This window comes from Crocodylus porosus, unplaced genomic scaffold, assembly GCF_001723895.1.
Source record: "Crocodylus porosus isolate Cpor-Errol unplaced genomic scaffold, CroPor_comp1, whole genome shotgun sequence".
Taxonomy (NCBI): Eukaryota; Metazoa; Chordata; order Crocodylia; family Crocodylidae; genus Crocodylus; species Crocodylus porosus.
This window is the reverse complement of record NW_017728928.1, coordinates 13148714-13165560: the sequence shown is the minus strand read 5'-3', so window position 1 is coordinate 13165560 and position 16847 is coordinate 13148714. Positions and strand designations below refer to the sequence as shown.

General features: G+C 50.6%; 1 protein-coding gene across 5 annotated transcripts in view; it reads left to right on the top strand.

The window, feature by feature from the left end:
- Nucleotides 1-16847, top strand: part of QRICH2 (glutamine rich 2) — a 59384-nt gene that overhangs the window by 18789 nt on the left and 23748 nt on the right. For 4 of the 5 annotated variants that reach the window (XM_019542649.1, XM_019542651.1, XM_019542648.1 and 1 more), the window contains exons 6-12: nt 73-901; nt 1598-1692; nt 7919-8041; nt 8422-8496; nt 9378-9542; nt 11245-11366; nt 14809-14874. In XM_019542649.1, the coding sequence (XP_019398194.1) occupies nt 73-901; nt 1598-1692; nt 7919-8041; nt 8422-8496; nt 9378-9542; nt 11245-11366; nt 14809-14874 (1475 nt within the window). Of the gene's footprint in view, nt 1-72; nt 902-1597; nt 1693-7918; nt 8042-8421; nt 8497-9377; nt 9543-11143; nt 11367-14808; nt 14875-16847 lie in introns of those variants that run through there. The other variant, XM_019542652.1, reaches the window with a different exon arrangement.

Here is a 16847-nt window from a genome sequence, read left to right as displayed (position 1 = left end):
GGAGCCTGGGCCAGCGCACCAGGGACCCAGGTGACACCTACTGGAGCCTGGGCCAGCGCACCAGGGACCCAGGTGACACCTACTGGAGCCTGGGCTGGTGGACCAGAGACCCAGGTGATGCCTTCCGGAGCCTGGGCCAGTGCATCAGGAACCCAGGTGACACCTCCTGAAGCTGGGCCTAGTGTGCCAGGGACCCAAGTGGCACCTCCTGGAGCCTGGGCTGGCATGCCAGAGACCCAAATGACGCTTTCTGTAGCTTGGACTGGTGCTCCAGGGACCCAAGTGATGCCTCCTGGAGCCTGGGCAGGTGTGCCAGAGACCCAGGTGACACCTCCCAGAGCCTTGGCTGGTGCACCAGAGACTCATGTGACATCTCCCGGAGCCTGGCCCAGTGCTTCAGGGACCCCAGTGGACATGCCTGTGCCTCAGACAGCTGCCCCAGCAGGACCTCCAGGAGACTGGACTGGTGCTCCTTCAACTCTATTGGCCATCCCAGGAACCCAGGCTGGGCCTCCTGTAGCCCAGCCCAGCATGTCAGGGCCCCAGGCAGGCTCCCTAGCACCTCCATTGGGCACCTCAGCATTACAGCCTATGGCACCTGCAGCATCCTCCTCCTCTGCCACCCAGCTTGTAGTTCCATCTGGGTCTTATGTCACCCAGACCCCCTTGGCAGCATCCCCTGAGCAGAAGGACAAGCTCGGAGCCACCGCTTCTTTCCCACGTGAGTCCTCTGCATCTAGCAGTACTGCCAGCCGCTACAGCGAAACCATGGAGGCCCTGCGCCAGATGGGACAGCTGTCCAACCTCTACACTGCCCTGAAGGAGCAGGTAAACCAGCTGGAAGAAACCAAATGTACCTACTCAGACCTCAGCAAGCTGAAGCAGCTCCTCCTGGAAACAGGTAGGGCATTCCTCTGCATCCAGCCCCTTCCTCACAGGCTTCAGGCCTTGGGTTGTGATGCAGGCAGATTCCAGGGTGCTTCTCAGGGTCAGTTCCCATACACCACTTTAGGGAGCTGTGGCCTGCCTCTCCACACCTGCAGGGAGACTGAGAACAGTGTGAATTCCCATTGAGTTATGCTTCCAGTAGGTTTCTACTAGATGTACTGGTGAGCAGCACTGTTAACAGCTAAGGATGGTTGTCCTCCCCGACACTGGATCCAAGGCAGGTGACCATGCTTAATGCTTGGGGCTGGCTGTCCAGTAAGCAAGTACCTCATAGTTTCAGGCCGCCACACACTGTAATGGTTTGACTAACCAAAGGTGATAAATAATCAGCTATGTGACTCACGCCCTGACTTTCATGGGGGCCTTTGGTTCAAATCACTGTGGGTAGAAGTGGGCTTTCCCTCCTCTTTGGATCATTTTCTCATTCATATCAAAGTATCTCATGGCATTTCCATGTCTTGCCTTGTCCCAAAGTCATACAAGAGTGCCCCAGTGGGGCTGGGGGGCTGGCTAGGGAGGGGTGCTGGGATGAGCTCATACTGGTTTGGAGGCTATTACTGGGAATCTTCTTGGATGTAGCTGCTTTCAGGGCCTGGCACTGCACTAAGCCATATAACCAACCCTGCAATATTTCCTTGATGGCATAAAGCCCGGAAGAACGTCCCCAGCCTCCCTGCTGCTGTCCTGGACCAGTTGTCATCCTTGAAAGACATGGCAGAGGACATGAGAAGCACAAAGGAGAAGGTTAGTGGGTGGCATGCTGTCTCGGGAACTAAGAGGGTAGGGCTGAGACAGGTCTGATTATGTAGTCTGTGAAGCTGGGAGGTTGGCATTGGTGAGGCTGTCTTTGTGGTCAAGACTCTGGCATGAGTCTTGGAAAGCAGGAATTTGATTCCAGGCTCTTAACAGATTCTCTTGGGTGAGTCACTTCATTCCTTCAATGACATTACCTTAAACTAGAAGCTGTTTAGGGCAGAAACTCATACTATATATCTTCTAAATGCCTACCACAATGGTTTTGTGTGCTCAGCTGGCTTCTAGGCACGATCTGAATAGAAACAACAAGAACGAGCAATCTGAAGGGAGAAAAGCCCTAGAAAAGAAGGGCAGAAGCGTGATATTGGCTTGTGTCTCCCAACCCCTAGGAAAGAGAGGCCTATGCTCTTCAGAAACCCCAGCCAAATCTACCTGTGCTGCAGTGCTTGCCAAGGGTCCTTTTCTACTGCTGAGAGATACTGAATTGTCCTGCCTTTTGTGTTCAGCTTTGAAGGGAGAAGATGGTTGGGGCAGGGGCAGGAGTGTATGTCGCTTTCTAGCTACAAATATATGAATTGAAGGTCCAATCTTCTGGAGACTTGCTTTAAAATGAGTGTGTTTTATGTTGAGCTATTAAGCTCACCTTGGTCCTTAACACCTGGAGGTCAGTTCTGGTGCAAATCCTTTGAAATGAGTGGAGTAGCAGCTACTTGTACAAGGGTGGCTTTTGGCTCTGGGTATTTTTGATGGGTAGTTAAACCCAGCACCATCAGAGGGTGGGTGTCTGCCCACTGGGCAGAGGTCCATGCAAGCAGGCCTATGCCCTGGAGTCCTGACTCTTGACAGCTGTCGTGGTTCTAGATAATCAATCTGCAGAATGTCTTGGAAGGAGCGGAGGTTGCAGGAGCAGGCCAGAGCGCGGAGGAATCCGGTCAGATTAACCTGCAAGTAGCTAAACTCAGGTAAAAGGAAATGACAGCCAGAGACATGTTTCCTTGCCCATTTTCTCCTGCGTAATGGGCTTCACTAGCAGGCCCTGCTGCCCAGGATCTAAAAATGGGACTGAGGCCTGGACTCTGATATACATGTAGAGCCCCAGAGGATGCACCATTTTCTGCTGTGCAGTTGATAACTAATCAACTGCAAGCTGTAGTAACTAATTGTCACCCACGTGGTTCATACAAGGCAGTGCCTGCACTGATCTAGGACTGAACTCCTGTTAACTGGTCCTAGCCCAAATGGCCCATGAAGACCAAGACTGCTGCCCAGTTGCATACCCCATAATTGGTGGTCCATGCCCTAGGGGCTTAATGCTAGGCAGTTCAGCTCAGCATAAAAATCGTATGTCCAGGGCTAACCCATGCTGACTGGCAAATATCTCCCTTGTGGAAATGAGTGAGCTTCACCCACCTTCCACCCAGAGGCCTGGTACTTCGTGGAATTGTCCTGTATTTGGTGACCCGCATGCATTCGTTGCTGTCCCTGGATTAATATACTGTCATGAGCAGTCGTGAGTCCCTCTGGGACTGAACAGAGACCTGGACTGTAGCAAATCTGCCTGGGGCTTACTTTAAAACAGGGCCATGGTAGCCATCATAACAGAAGGACCCTGGGCCTGGCTCTGACTAGTTTTATACAAAGTAAGATATGCCAGGATGACCTCTGTAGCTAATGTAGCACACCTAGGGGAAGCATACTGGTCAGAGCAAGGAGGTACATTATTAAGGGTCTGTAAGAGGGTACCAGCACCACAGAGTTGGGGAGGGGGAATCACCAAAACAGGGCAGGTAGGGAGAATTTTGTCTGCTAGATATGGAAGATACACCTGGCGTGGAAGTGGGTTTTGCTAGGCAAGTCGGTCTTTAAAGGTGGAGTCAGCTGTTACGTGGTGGGCTGGGGTATTCCTGGGAGACTTCTGGGAGGTGTCTGGCCACTACGAGACCTCACTCCTTGCCCAGAGCACAGAGGCCTGTCCAGCCAGGCTCTTTCCAGGTGCCCAGAGCTGGCTCTGCATACCCATCCCCAAGAAGCTGGAACAAACCATAGGAATAACTGCATCCCCTGAACTGACCTGAAGTTGGCATGTGATATGTGGGTATCTAACCCACAGACGTATCTTCAAGCCACTATAGTAGGGAGGCAAAATCTGCCCTGAAGTGAAAGGGTGGGGACTTTGGGAGAGTTGCACCCAAGTTGCATTTGGTCCCGAGAAGGCTCCATGCCTTCCTGTGCTGTGTACCGCTCCCTGTCCCTTGCTGCTACCAGCCCCACAAGCAGTCTCTTGGCTCAGTGAGTGATCCTTTGTGGTGTTGGCTCTGTGGTCCAGATCGACGGTGAAGAACATAGAGAAGGAGCTGCGGAAGCTGAGAGAGAAGCAGGATCAGGGCAAAGCCAAACTGGAGCAGTCAGTGACCGACACAGCCCTCTGTCTCCAGGACCAGGTCAGGCAAGAGCCAGGGCCACTCACTGGGTTCCCATTAAACCCCTGCTCCTTGGAGCTGTCTGAATGGCGTTTCTGGGCATTGGTCCCCTTGTGACTCCTCTGAGTTGTTGCTGCTGCCCTTTGTTATACAGTTATTTAGGGCATCAGAGTCCTTGCAGGGGTTTTCTACAAGATTTCACCTCTTGAAGCCAGTGTCCTAACTGGGGCATGGCTACCTGGAGCTGGCCTCCCTGACTGCTGTTCCCAGCTGTGAGCCTGCTGGGGAAGGACAAGAAAAGGGTGGACTCAGAAAAAATGCTTCCTCTGGCCCCTTTGCTTCACAGGGGAAGCATGGAGGAGGTGACAACACTCCCCTATCCCATGGGAGACTGCAGATCGCAGCCTCCCAGATACTGCAGGGTTGGCTGTGGGCAGAGCTGTAGGGTCTGAGTGCATGTGGGATAGATAAGCAGCCTTGTGCCACCAAGGTGTTCCCCCACTGAGGCCAGTCCGGCTTCTGCAATGCTTCTAGAGCTCTGTCCTGTGCTGAGTGGCTCTAAGAAGGGATCCTAGTAACAGCTCCTCCAGTGTAACAACCCTGCGGCAAGCAGCTGTCACCCCCACCCCTGGTCTTTAAGGATGCTTGCTCCCTCTCATATGCTCAAACCCAGCTAGACCGTGGCAGGGTCACTCCAGGGATGTCCATCCTGTAGCCATCCCTCAAGACCTCTGTCTGCCATTCTTAAGACCATGCTTGAGAGCAGCAATGGGGGACACCCTCAGAACAGCTTCCCTGCAATATTTTTGGGTTTGGCTTGAATGAGCAGGAGTAGATGGGCAGGAGTCTCCCTGCCAGACCGTGCCAGAGACACAGCGTAAATGTACCCTGAGGGGAGCGCAGCCTCAGCTGTTCCTGACTGGAAAAGTTAGACCAGATGGTAAAGGCCAAGAATGGCTGAGACACATCTATGGGTAACATAGGCTGCCTGAGGTGTTGCTTCTGGGCACTGGGGATTTTACCAATGGGTAGTTTTTGTGGCACCATATGAGTCAGGCAAAAGCAGACACAGTCCTTCCCTGGCACTGGTTGGCAGTGCCTGGGCATTAGAGAGTGCTGACAAACCCACCTTCTTCTCTCCCCTGCCTACAGTTAGACAAGCTTAGGTCTGTGATAGAGGGCATGATGGCTTCCTCCTCCACCTTGCTTTCCATGAGCATGCCCGCTGGCCCGGAGACCACCGAGGCAGCACTGCATGCTTCATGCCCAGCCTGCAGCATAGATGTCAGCGAGCAGGTTAGCCATCTGTTCAAACGCTATGAACAGCTCCAGGACTTAATTAACAGCTTCATGAAGCGGCGCACACAGGGCAAGGCATCCAAGAGGCCGCAGCTGAAGAGCCAGGTAAGGCCTGTGGAGGGAAATGCTGGGAGTTATTTCAGGAGGGAGCTGGAACCACCAGTCTGTACTGGATGAAGCCAAAGAGTGTGAGAAAACCACTGCGGCAGGGATCTGAGCAGCAGGATATGCAGATAGCTGTTGGGAATAGCTGAACCCTGAGGAGGAGGCAATAGGTGGGAGTCATGGTGGTGACCAGCTCTGCCCCTCTGCACCACACAGGAGGCTTGATGGGCTGCCCTGTAGGGTTTCTCGATCCTTGTGCGGCCTTGAGCCACTCCTGCTGGGTGGCCTTGTGGATGGGTGCCTTGATCCTGGGTTCAGAGGTCACAAATCAGAGTGAGTCTGGTGCTTTGTGGCCTGGGTGGAGCCATTGCTGTGTTCAGTGACCCTGGTCAGCACTGCCCAAGGTACCAGAGCTGTGTAGATCAGGTACTGGTAGGGTTGGCTGAAGAGAAGTGCTGGAAGCCAGGATAGGTGAAGTGGCAGAGCCATGCATGGGGATCTTGAAGTATGCTGCATGTTCTGATCAGCAGAGCTATATCTGTGGGGCAGCTGTCCGTTTCTTGTTGGGCACAGGCTCCAGGAGCTTTGGGAGAACCAAAGTGGCACTCTGTTGGTCCAAGCTCAGGGTCTGTGAAATGTTTAAGGAGAAGAAAGAGCATAACAGAGTTGGAAGGGACCTCAAGGGTCCTCCTGTCCAATCCCCTGCATTGATGCAGGATGCCCTGTCCCTAAGTTGTCCCAGAGATCTGCCTGTCCAGCCTCTTCTGGGAAACCGCCAGGGGTGGAGATTCCCCAGCAAGGAGCTGGGGATCAGAGTAGGTTTGCCAATTTGATTTCAGTGCAGTCATGGGGTTTCTATTTCTTCCTGTCCTTGATCAGTAGCCCAAGCCTCTCTGCATTCCCACCCCATGCTTGCGTACACTGCTCAGTTTTCTGTGAGATCTACAAGCCATGGCAATGGGAACTCCCACTCCTTGCAATAAGGCACACGTATTACACAGGGAATAACCTGCCTCTGGCTTGATGCTATTCTGATCAGCATTTGGGTGTAACAGAGTTGGAAAAAAACACTAAGGCATAACCCAAAGGAGAATGGGGCTCCACCCACCTGTATTGCCAATGAACAAGGAACTAGAGAGGAAAAAGAGGCTAGCAGTGCTTTCCTGAGTGTCAGTGGCACTGTTGTATTTCTACCCATCTAGTGTTTGGGATAACATAGCAGCCTAATGATCTTTGGACCTTAGCATCCTTACAGTGCAGCACTATGTGGAGCTGATGCAATGCTAAGACATAATCTCATTGATGTAATCTAAACTACATATGGGGCTGAGCGCCAGAAGTCTTAAATTCTGTCCTTAATTGTTCTGTCCATTATCTTCCCTTTGCCTCCGTTTCTGACTCTCTGTATGAATCCACTAGGGGAGACTATGAGGTTGGACTGTGGTATATTCTGAAGACGCTTTAGAGATGAAAAGGACACCTGAGGTAGTGGTTGGGATTCAGTAATTGTTGTCTAGATTCCCCAAATGGCAGGTAACCTTTTTTTATAATCTAGGATGGATTATCCAGCACCTTTCTACTCCCTTAGGTGGGAGGAGGTGGGGCCCTAAGGTGCAAGAACAATTTCTAGGGCTAACTGTTCAGCTGCAGCCTCTGGTGTAGCCTCAGAGGAATCAGTTGGATCTGTAAAATGGGTTAATTTTGTACAGACAGATCTGAGAGAAGGGTAAGCGAGGTACTATCCCTGACTGCTGGTTTTGTATGTATAGAGTGGGTACCTGATAAAACAACAATCGGCCTTGGGAAGTTTACAGATTTTCCTCCCAGAGTAGGAGAATTTCCGATGGGTTCTGACTTGAGCCAGTTCCAGTACAATCTCTGGGAGCTAGCACAGACCTCCAGACTGAAGATGCCCTTTCCTCAGATGACATTGTGGCCAGCTTTTGCCTGGTTTGTGTCCAGCAGGAGAGGGTGGATCGTGAACACCTCATACAGCATTTTGCTTGAGGGGGACCGGAGACTGGCTGGGTGTGGAGCATGGGGCATGTTACCTCCTGGTCATCAATTTGAATTGAGTAGCTGCACTGAAAGTCTTTGCCAGTGGATAACATGTGAGTGACTGACCGGGCAGTCTGGGTGAAGCATTTTGTAGGTTCTAAGCCCTATCTCAACATGGGCACAGAGGGCAAATTCATGGCAGTCCCGGTAGTGAGGCAGTGACTAGCTGGACCAGGGGAGACTGAATGGTTGAATGTAAGTGATGGTGGAGGATTCTGATGAGGCATCACCCCTCTGGCCCAGGCTGTGTCCACTCTCCGGGCCTGGGTACCTGGCAGCACTTCCCTGATTATGGGGCCTTGTTTTCGTTTTCCTTCCTGTCTTTGAACCAGGATGAGGAGCTGCTGAATCGCATCCAAAGCACCATCATCAATGTGCAGGAGGACTGCGAGAAGCTCAACACTATCACAGGGAACCTCATCGAAGAGCATCGCCAGAAGCAGAAAGACATTGATGTGAGTGGCAGGCCTGGCCAGAGGAACTGTTATCAGCATGGTCTGTTAAATGGGATGAGTTTCAGCCATGCTCACGTAGAAGTTAGGCTGTTCTTAGTGTTGCTCATTCTCATGATTCATCCCCATCAGCAAGCAGTGGGGCAGTGAATGCCCCTGAGAGCAAAGAGATCCCAAGACAGGAAGAAAGTGTAGTCATGGAATATGCCTAAGCTTCTCCCTTCTCATCCTCACCCCTGACTTGCTAGATTTAATGGGGGTTTAAGATCTCTGAATCCTAGATGCCTTCAGGTGGTAACAGGGAGTTTGTGCAGTTGCTGGGAGGTGACAACGAATGACTGTGCAGTAGGTTTTCATCCCCTGCTCTCCTGTGTACCTTATAGGTTCTGTTCCAGTCTCTGGAAAAACTGGAAAAGGAGAAAGCAGATAAGGAGCATCTGGAGATGGAAATCGATGTGGTAAGGAGAGGCACGGGCATTGGGTTAGCTGGAGATGGCTACCATCTGTGCCTTCTGGCATAGTCTCAGGCAGGCAGAGTGGGATTACAGGCTCCCCCAGGGGTGGGAGGCTGATCCCTAGCTTCAGACCAAAGATCTTGGATCTACTGCTTCACCATGGGCAGGTCTCTTGAGATCTTTGAGCACAAGTTTAAATGGGGCTAATGACACTTGCCAGCCCCTGTAAGTTGTTCGGAGATCAGCTGAAGGAAGCTCCAGATAAAGGCTGAGATGTTATTATGTAGGATCTATATGATGCCTTGCATCCTCTCAGTGCAACATGAACTACTGAGATGCATGCGTGCATTCTCCCTACGTGTGTGTGTGTGTGTCTTTAAAAATAAGTCATGAACTGTACTGTGTGGAAGTTGGAATTGCCAGTTCCAGCCTCTGATTTTGGTCCCTTGGGTGCTCTGGGTCCAAGTGAACCACCATGAATTTTCAGATGTCCTGAGCACCCACTGTTCTAACAGTGTTTAAGCCAAAGGAGACTCTAGTGTAGAGTTGTCCTTGAGGTAACTATGGTAAGTTAGAGGGGTGAGGAGCTGTCTAGGTTTACAAACTCTTCTGAAAAACTAGAGCTGCATCTGCTTCAGTGAGGAAGCTCCCAATGAGGGGAAAGGGGCGAAGGATGATAGCTAGGACGAAGGGTAGAGCCATTGCTTGGAGCACCCAAGTCCTGACTGTAGGAGGGGGAGGTGTCTCCTCGGTAGGGAGTAGGGAGGCAAAGTTTTTGTATGGTTCCACATCAGACTGTGGAACAAAAATGCACATCTCTTTCGAGCCCTGGATCCAGCTGAAGATCTTCCTCTTCCTTCTCTTTTATTTTTCTCCCTTGCCAGAAAGCTGACAAGATCTCCCTGGCTAGCAAAGTCAGCCGCAGCCAGTTTGATGCTACCCTGGAGCAGCTCAACAAAATGATCCAGGATCTGCTGAATAAAATGACAGGGCATGAACAGGACTGGCACAAAGTGCTTGACAAGCTCGTGGTGGAGATGGACTCCAAGGTAAGATGGAGTCATTCACAGTGTCATAGCCCCAGTCAGTATGTCAGCCCTGGGTAGCCATGGTCAGGGCCTTGCCTGGTTTATAAGAGGGGGAGACTGGGAGCTTGTTCCTTTTTAAGACACCGTATATCTGCTAGAGCCACTGAAGTTTTATAGATATCTTTACACAGGGCCTGGTTCCCTCGTTTATATTGTCAGACCACTGCGATGAGGCCCTGACAACAATCAGGTTGTCAGTACTTATTTTTAGCCCTTTCTTCCTCCCCTTTCTGTCATGGAGCGAGTCCTGAGTCCAGGAACAAAGCAGCTTGGCTCATAGCTGCCATAAGAGAACAGGCTTTCAGGTCTCGCATTGTAGGCAGGATCTGGTGAACCCATCTTTCAGGCTGCTGCTGGTCTCAGGGAGGGAGAAGAAATTCTCTGGAGTGTTTACCTTATAAACCAGGAGTCTTCAGGACTGGAATGCTTTGCTTTGAGAATTGCCCCATGTTGAGCTGAACTTTCTCACCCTCTTCAGTCCCTCTTCCAACTTGTCATGGCCTTATGCTTCCCAAATCTGTCCATCATCTTCCCCCATGCCCAGCTGTGCCCCAAGAAGCCTCATGGCCTCCCTCATTGGTTGTGTCACAACACAGCCATTCCTTGTCTACATGGCACAGGGCACTTGGGTATAATAGCACCCAGGCTGGCTCACTTCTACTGGGTGGGAGACTAGAGGTGGTGTAACAGCATTAGCAAAGTGCCCTGTGCCATGAGTTTTGAGGGTATTTATACTATGTCCTCACTGCTCTTGGGAAAGGGTGCACTTAAGTACATCCCACCCACCTGCATCCACCCTCTGGAAATGCAGCAAAGCTGCTCTGAAGGCATCATCTGTAGCTATTCTCATGCATGTTGGAAAACAAGATGGGCTGCAGGGGGATGCCTCCAGAGTATACTTCACCACTGTGTTCCTGGTCTGAAGTGAGTAAGTGTCTGGGTACCTCTGCCATGGCAGTGCTTTGCCAGGGGGATATGCCCATAGTGGCGTGGTGCCCTACTGTTGTTTCACCACTTGAAAATGAGCTGCATCATTCGTGTGGTCTGTAAACCATAGGGAGGAGAGATGGAAAGGCCCCATTTGGTCCATCAGATCCAAGGTTGTTCCTGCCAGCACATTTCTTGACACTTCATCTCCTTTTTTAAATGGCCTGTGGGAGGTGGGATGGAGTTATCCACCATTTGCCTTGAGACCTTTCCAGACTTGAGTATCTCCGCTAATGGTGAGATCTGACCCTTTAGGATGTCCTTGGGTGGATGGCTGGGTTCGTCCTTTGAGTCCTGGTTCTGCCACCCCATGTCACTGATCAGGACTTCTTAGTTCCATCAAACTCTTGTTGACCATGATCCTGTCTCATGGTTATCTCATGTTTCAAGCACAGGGCTCTGTGCAATAACCAAGGGGCTCCATCTGGATTGTAGCAACCAGATCTTTATTTAAAGATAAAGCCATGTTGTACATTGTGTGCTCAGAGCGGTTGAGCAGTCCTCAAGCCCATGGAGCATCCTTCTGGTATCACCCTCCAAATTGCCCCTCCTACAACTCCTGTTCCCACCTGCAGGTTCCCTGCAGGTTGTTACACCTCGTATCCCATCAGTCACTGAGGAGCCATGATATGTGTGACATGGGCATGGCTCTGAAGAATGGTGCCTTGCCTTGCAGCTGGACCGCCTGGAGTTAGACCCATTCCGGGAGCAGCTTGAGGAGCGGTGGAAGGCCATCCGGAAGCAGCTGAAGGAGAAGTCTCCACAGTATGAAGCAGATGAAGCAGCTGGGATCAGGAAGTAAGTTGCACCTCTGGCTTCCTGGCAGCACTTTTGAACAAGGGGCTGGTGTTTCTGATGTGCTGAGATCACCTCAAGCTGTGTCTGCACTGCAGGCCTGTCCTGAGTAGCTTTAACCTAACCAGTCGTTTACAGTGGCACAGACATCATTGCGGTTTGAAAACCTGTGAAAGTATGTAGGGTCCTGAAAGGGCACTGGAGCTGCTTCATCTGGGGCTTCCCTGCTCATAGTACCAGGGACAACTAGAGTAACAACAGCTTTGTGCCGACACATACTTCTAAGATGATTGCAGCCATAGTCAAGGATATCATCCTTGTGGTTGTACATTGTGTGCTCAGAGCAGCTGAGCAGTCCTTAAGCCCATGGAGCATCCTTCTGGTATCACCCTCCAAATTGCCCCTCCTACAACTCCTGTTCCCAAGCATGCCAAAATCTTCCCAGTTTGACTACCATTTTAATTAAGCATTAGAAGGCCCTAGGGCAGGTGCCTTAGACCAGAAGAGCTATTTCCATATGTGAAGGAGAATAACTAGACCAGTAATGGGCACCATTCTGCTAGTATGCCTGCCTCTTGATACAGCTCCAACTCTATTAATTCAAAAGAACCCATAATCCTAAGGAAAATCATTATACTGATCCATCCTAAAGAAAATCATTATACTTTGCAGAGGAGCTCTGAGGTTCTTGTGCTTTGTCCTAATCCCACTGCAATGCATTTGAATTAATGGTATCTTTGCCTAATGGCGATCCTGCTTCTCAAGATCAGTTGCAGCCAGCGGCTCTACTGCAAAAGCATGTGGCTGGATTCATCAAGGGATACCAAGATTTTCAAAGCTACTGGAAAGATTCAAAGTGAGCAGGCTTCTGAAGCCCCTAGGCAAGCCTGAGAGAGCTCACCCTGAGGATTTAAGAATTAAAATGGAGGAGTTGATCATCTGTAAAATCTGCTGCTTCACACGTCATGTGGAAGGCAACAAGAGGCTGTGGTGATGGGCTGGAATGCAGGATCCTCAGGGTACACAGTGCTCCTAAGTGCAGCACCAAGAATCACAGGTCTGCCCAGCCCTTCCTGCTGGGTATTCACAAGACCTGGAAATCAGGCTCTGAAGCCACCATGAGGAGCCCCCCACTGAAGGGTCAAGCTGGAGGAAGAGGCAGAGGCTGCCCCAAGGGTGGCCTCATGTCTTGAGTACCCAGGTTGGACATGTGGGCATAAGCAAGGGGGAAAGACCTAGCCTAAGATGAAGATGACAGATAGCTGCAACTTAAGGGAGAGGGGGTGGCATTGGTATTCATGGTTTCTGTTCCCAGCTTTGCATTTGCAGCATCTTCCATGGAAGCCTTGCGTTACCCTGCTCCCATGTCTCAGTTTACACATGCAAGTGTTATTTGAAAGCCTCCCTTGGGGTCACTGCTCAGGCTGTGCCTCAAGTACTGTGAGCTCCAGAGATGACAGGTGCCAATGAAATATTCCCATTGCAAAGTTTTTTTCCAGCACCTTGAATTGCCACCAGTTGTGAACCGTTACCCATTCATTGTCACCAGAGGGCACCAGTGCCCTGCCAGTAAGTACATGGGCCTTGTACAAGCTGCCTAAAGCAATGCAAACTGTCAGTTCCTACATAGTCCTGTTAGATGCAGAGCCAGACGACTGACAGTCACCACCTTGTGTGGCCCACGTGTTCTGGGAGATGCAGATAAGATCTGACAGCCCCCACCCTCTTCCCAGGCCCACACACACATGTGTAGACACACACCCCACTCCCACGGGCTGCCTGTTGTTTTCTGTCCTTTGAAGTCAACGCGTGACGGGTTAAAAAATAAAAGCAAATGGACTCAGATGACACCAGGCAGGCTGCCCTTGGGCATAGGGGTGTGTGTGTGTGTGTGACTAATTTCAGTTCTGCCCGTAGGGTTATCTTGAAATTATGGGCGAGTTCAGAGCTGCCAGGCAGTCCCTGCCAGATGCATCCCATTTTCCCATCAGTTCAGGGCAGGTATTCCATCATGCCAATTGCTGACTCATGATCATGACCCTGTCCTTGCTCAATGAATGCCGGGATTGATAAGGATGGGCACCGTTCTGTGGCTTGGGGTTCTTGGGTTCCCTGCTATCTGAAGGTTGTAAATCTGAGTCCTGCTTCTGAGCCATCTTGCCTGCACCCCCAAGCCTTAATGGAGATGCAGAGGGTATAAAAACCTCTTCGTTTCATAGGGAATGCCAGGTTATGATGCACACTTAAGCAATATTTTCAGGTGGGTGTTTAATGCTGATGAAACTGCAGCCTTGGTATAACGTGTATAAGCCCCTGTATGTGGCAGGTATGCATGTGTGTGCCATATATTGTTCCAAGTATAAGTCACCCCCCCCTTTTTTATTACTACCTCAAAAAGAGCCATAAAAACTGCTCTCAACTTATACACAGAGTTGACCTATAATTGGGCTCGTGACACCAAGGCAATAATCACATCAGCACCTTCATAGATGCATTGAACATATGAGTGCAGACTATTGTCATATTTGGGGAAACAAAAGTTTTTCTTGAATCTGGAAATGTGGTGCTGACTTACACACAGGGTCATCCTGTCATCAGAGCAGTACAGTATATTTCATACTCGTGTGCATGTGGGGCTGTGGAAGAAAGAGGGGGGCAAAATTATTTAGTAGCGATTACCAGAACAAGGGGTATATATGTGATGCATTTGTTGTGCTGGCAGTGTTGGCTCATGGTTAACGTTGGGGTCAAGACTCCTGGGCCTGCCACTGATCTGCTGTGTGATCGTAGGCAAGTCACTTTCCTTCTCTCTGTCTCGGTGTTCACAGCGATGAAAGGAGAATAATGATATTGGCCCTCTTCAGAGGAGGGGGGAAAGGGTTGCTGTTCAAAAGCATCATGAAATGTACCCCTGAAAGGAGCTGTAGAAGGAAAAATGTAGCTGATATAAAACAGTACGGATTGGTGGAGTGACTCTGACTTTGCCAGCTGAGGCTTTGGCCCAATGTACGCACCTCTTGAGAAATCATGGAAGGGGCCGCAAGAGGGCATCTCGTCCAACCCCTTGCTAAGGACATGAGTGTCCCTGTCTTAACTCTCTCAGCTTCCACTGACAGATCCCAGAGCCGCTTTAGGTGATCTGGTCTGTGCTCACCCACCCGCATAGTTAGACAGCCCTTCCTAAGCTCCAGCCAGACTCTGTCTGTGTACAGTTTTCATATAAGGCCAGTTCCTAGGCCAGTGTATTTCTGAGAGGTGACCACAGAGTGGATACTTAGTGTTCCACAGACTACTCCAGGTCTTAGCACTTGCAGGGTATATTCAGGCATCCTCTCGGTTTGTACCTCTGTAACATCATCTCTAGTCATATTCCCATTGGCACAGATCTGAACAAAACAACACCCCAATCCTATAATAACCCACACATCTGCTCCCACCTCTGCAGGCGCCTGCTGGCTCATTTCCACTGCATCTCCTGCGACAGACCCCTGGACATGGTGGTGCCTGGCCCGTAAGTCCAAGATTCTTTTACCAGCGGTGGGGATCTGAGTATGGACTGGCAGAACTGTTTGTCTCCAGAGTGTGCTGGCCCTTTTCCTGCTTGGGGCTGATGGACGGTCACTGCTGGTGGATTTCTTGAGTTCCCTGTGGTGATGGGGGAGATGATGAGGATGGGAATGGAAAAAACAGTGGTACTGGGTGCACCCCTTCCATACCCTCCACATGCAGCGTGGGTATTGCTGTATGCCCTGTCACAACAGAACTAGTGGTCTGACTCCCAGGGGCATTTTTGAAGCAGTTTTTGGGGTGTGGGGCCAGGCTATTTTCTGTACCATCTCAGGTGTCATCTTAAGTCAGTTTCTGGCTTTTGCTGTGCAGAAAACCCTTCCCAGAGGGATATGATGCAATAATTAGATTCATTAAAGGTCACTTAGAGGAACTGCCTTGCCTGATCCAAGCACCAGGTTCCCAGGAGTGGTTTGGACTCACTAAGCATGTCTACACATGCATGTACTGTATAGTAAGTTACTGCGCAGTAAGCAGGTTTTAGACTGGTGTCTACACGTGTAGCTGTTACAGTGCAGTAATGTTGTGTGTGCACTGACTTGGGAGTAAAGTTACTCCCAGGTCAGTCTACACAGAGTTACTGTGTAGTAAGGTGTCTACACATGCCTTGCTGTGCAGTAACTACTCAGGAGTAAATTTGCTACCTATATCATGCAGGTAACAAATTTACTCCCGAGTCAGCGTAAGTTACCATAGTTAGTGTGCAGTACAGGTGTGCACATATAGACACGCACCCGTACTGCACAGTAAGTTTTGGTTACAGTGCAGTAATGGTGCATGTGTAGATGTGCCCATTAGCTGCAGAAAGAATTGCACCACCTTGCTGTGCTGGCCCAAGCGCAGTGCAGGAAACCAGACATAATCTGTGTTCCCCTCCTAGTTCTGCCACTGACCCGCTTGTGTTTCCCTGGGCCAGTCACTTGACCTCTCCATGTTCCTGACCATCCAAGAAGAGGATAATATTTTCCTGGTTAATGAGTTAATGATTTGTGCAGAGCATGGCTAATGGAAAGTGCAATAAAAATGAACCGTGAAGTAACAAGACCCAGGTGCTTGGCCCTTCCCTGGTCCTTCCTGAACTACTCACTGGGTGGTGCTAGCTTGAAATCCACATGATAGCTTTATTCCACCCATGGGCAGGGATCCAGCGGTACAGAGCTCTAAGCTCTAACTGCCACAGTTTGTCCACTGCTACAATCGAACTGGCGCTGCAGTGGGATAGCAGGGCAGATGGTCAGCAGAATGCCATATGCATCAGATCTCCTCGTCCAGACACCTATGATTTGCATTTCTGTGCTTGGGAGAGGTGTGGGCAAGGCCCAGGAATGGGGAAGGAGTGTGTGAATTGGTAGACCAGATAATCCCAAACCCCCTTTGACCTCCCCATATTCTGTATTTTGGCATAGCATAGGCACAAACTGCTCTAACTTGAGCTGCGCAGAAGGCAGGGCACTCGCCGAGTTCCCCAGCCTGCCCCTGCCCTTGCCTCTGATCCATTCCCTGTTCTTACAGGCCCTTTTTCGAACTTCTCCACGGGCAAGTGTTGGCACAGGAGATTTTCTCAGGAGGCCGTTTCTACCCCATCACAGCAGCACTGGGGATTGGGCATAACTGAGAATTGAGCCCAAAGTCTCCGGGCCAGCAGGGGTTAGAATCTTTTGCTAGACCAGGCCCACAGGATTTACAGCCCAATAAATTTCTCCAAGAGCAGTAAGGGCAGAGAGCAGAATTACATCTGCAATACCAGACAGATTTCCTCCTTGCCAGGTGGTTCTCCCAGCTGTTTTGGCATCCCTTGCTGGAAAGCAGCCATCCCAGCATGAGACTGCTCGGGACCCACTTCAAGGATGGAGCCTGCCATCTCCCTCCTCGGCAGTTGCCAACCCTGGACCATGCCAGGCAGTGGATTTAAAGACC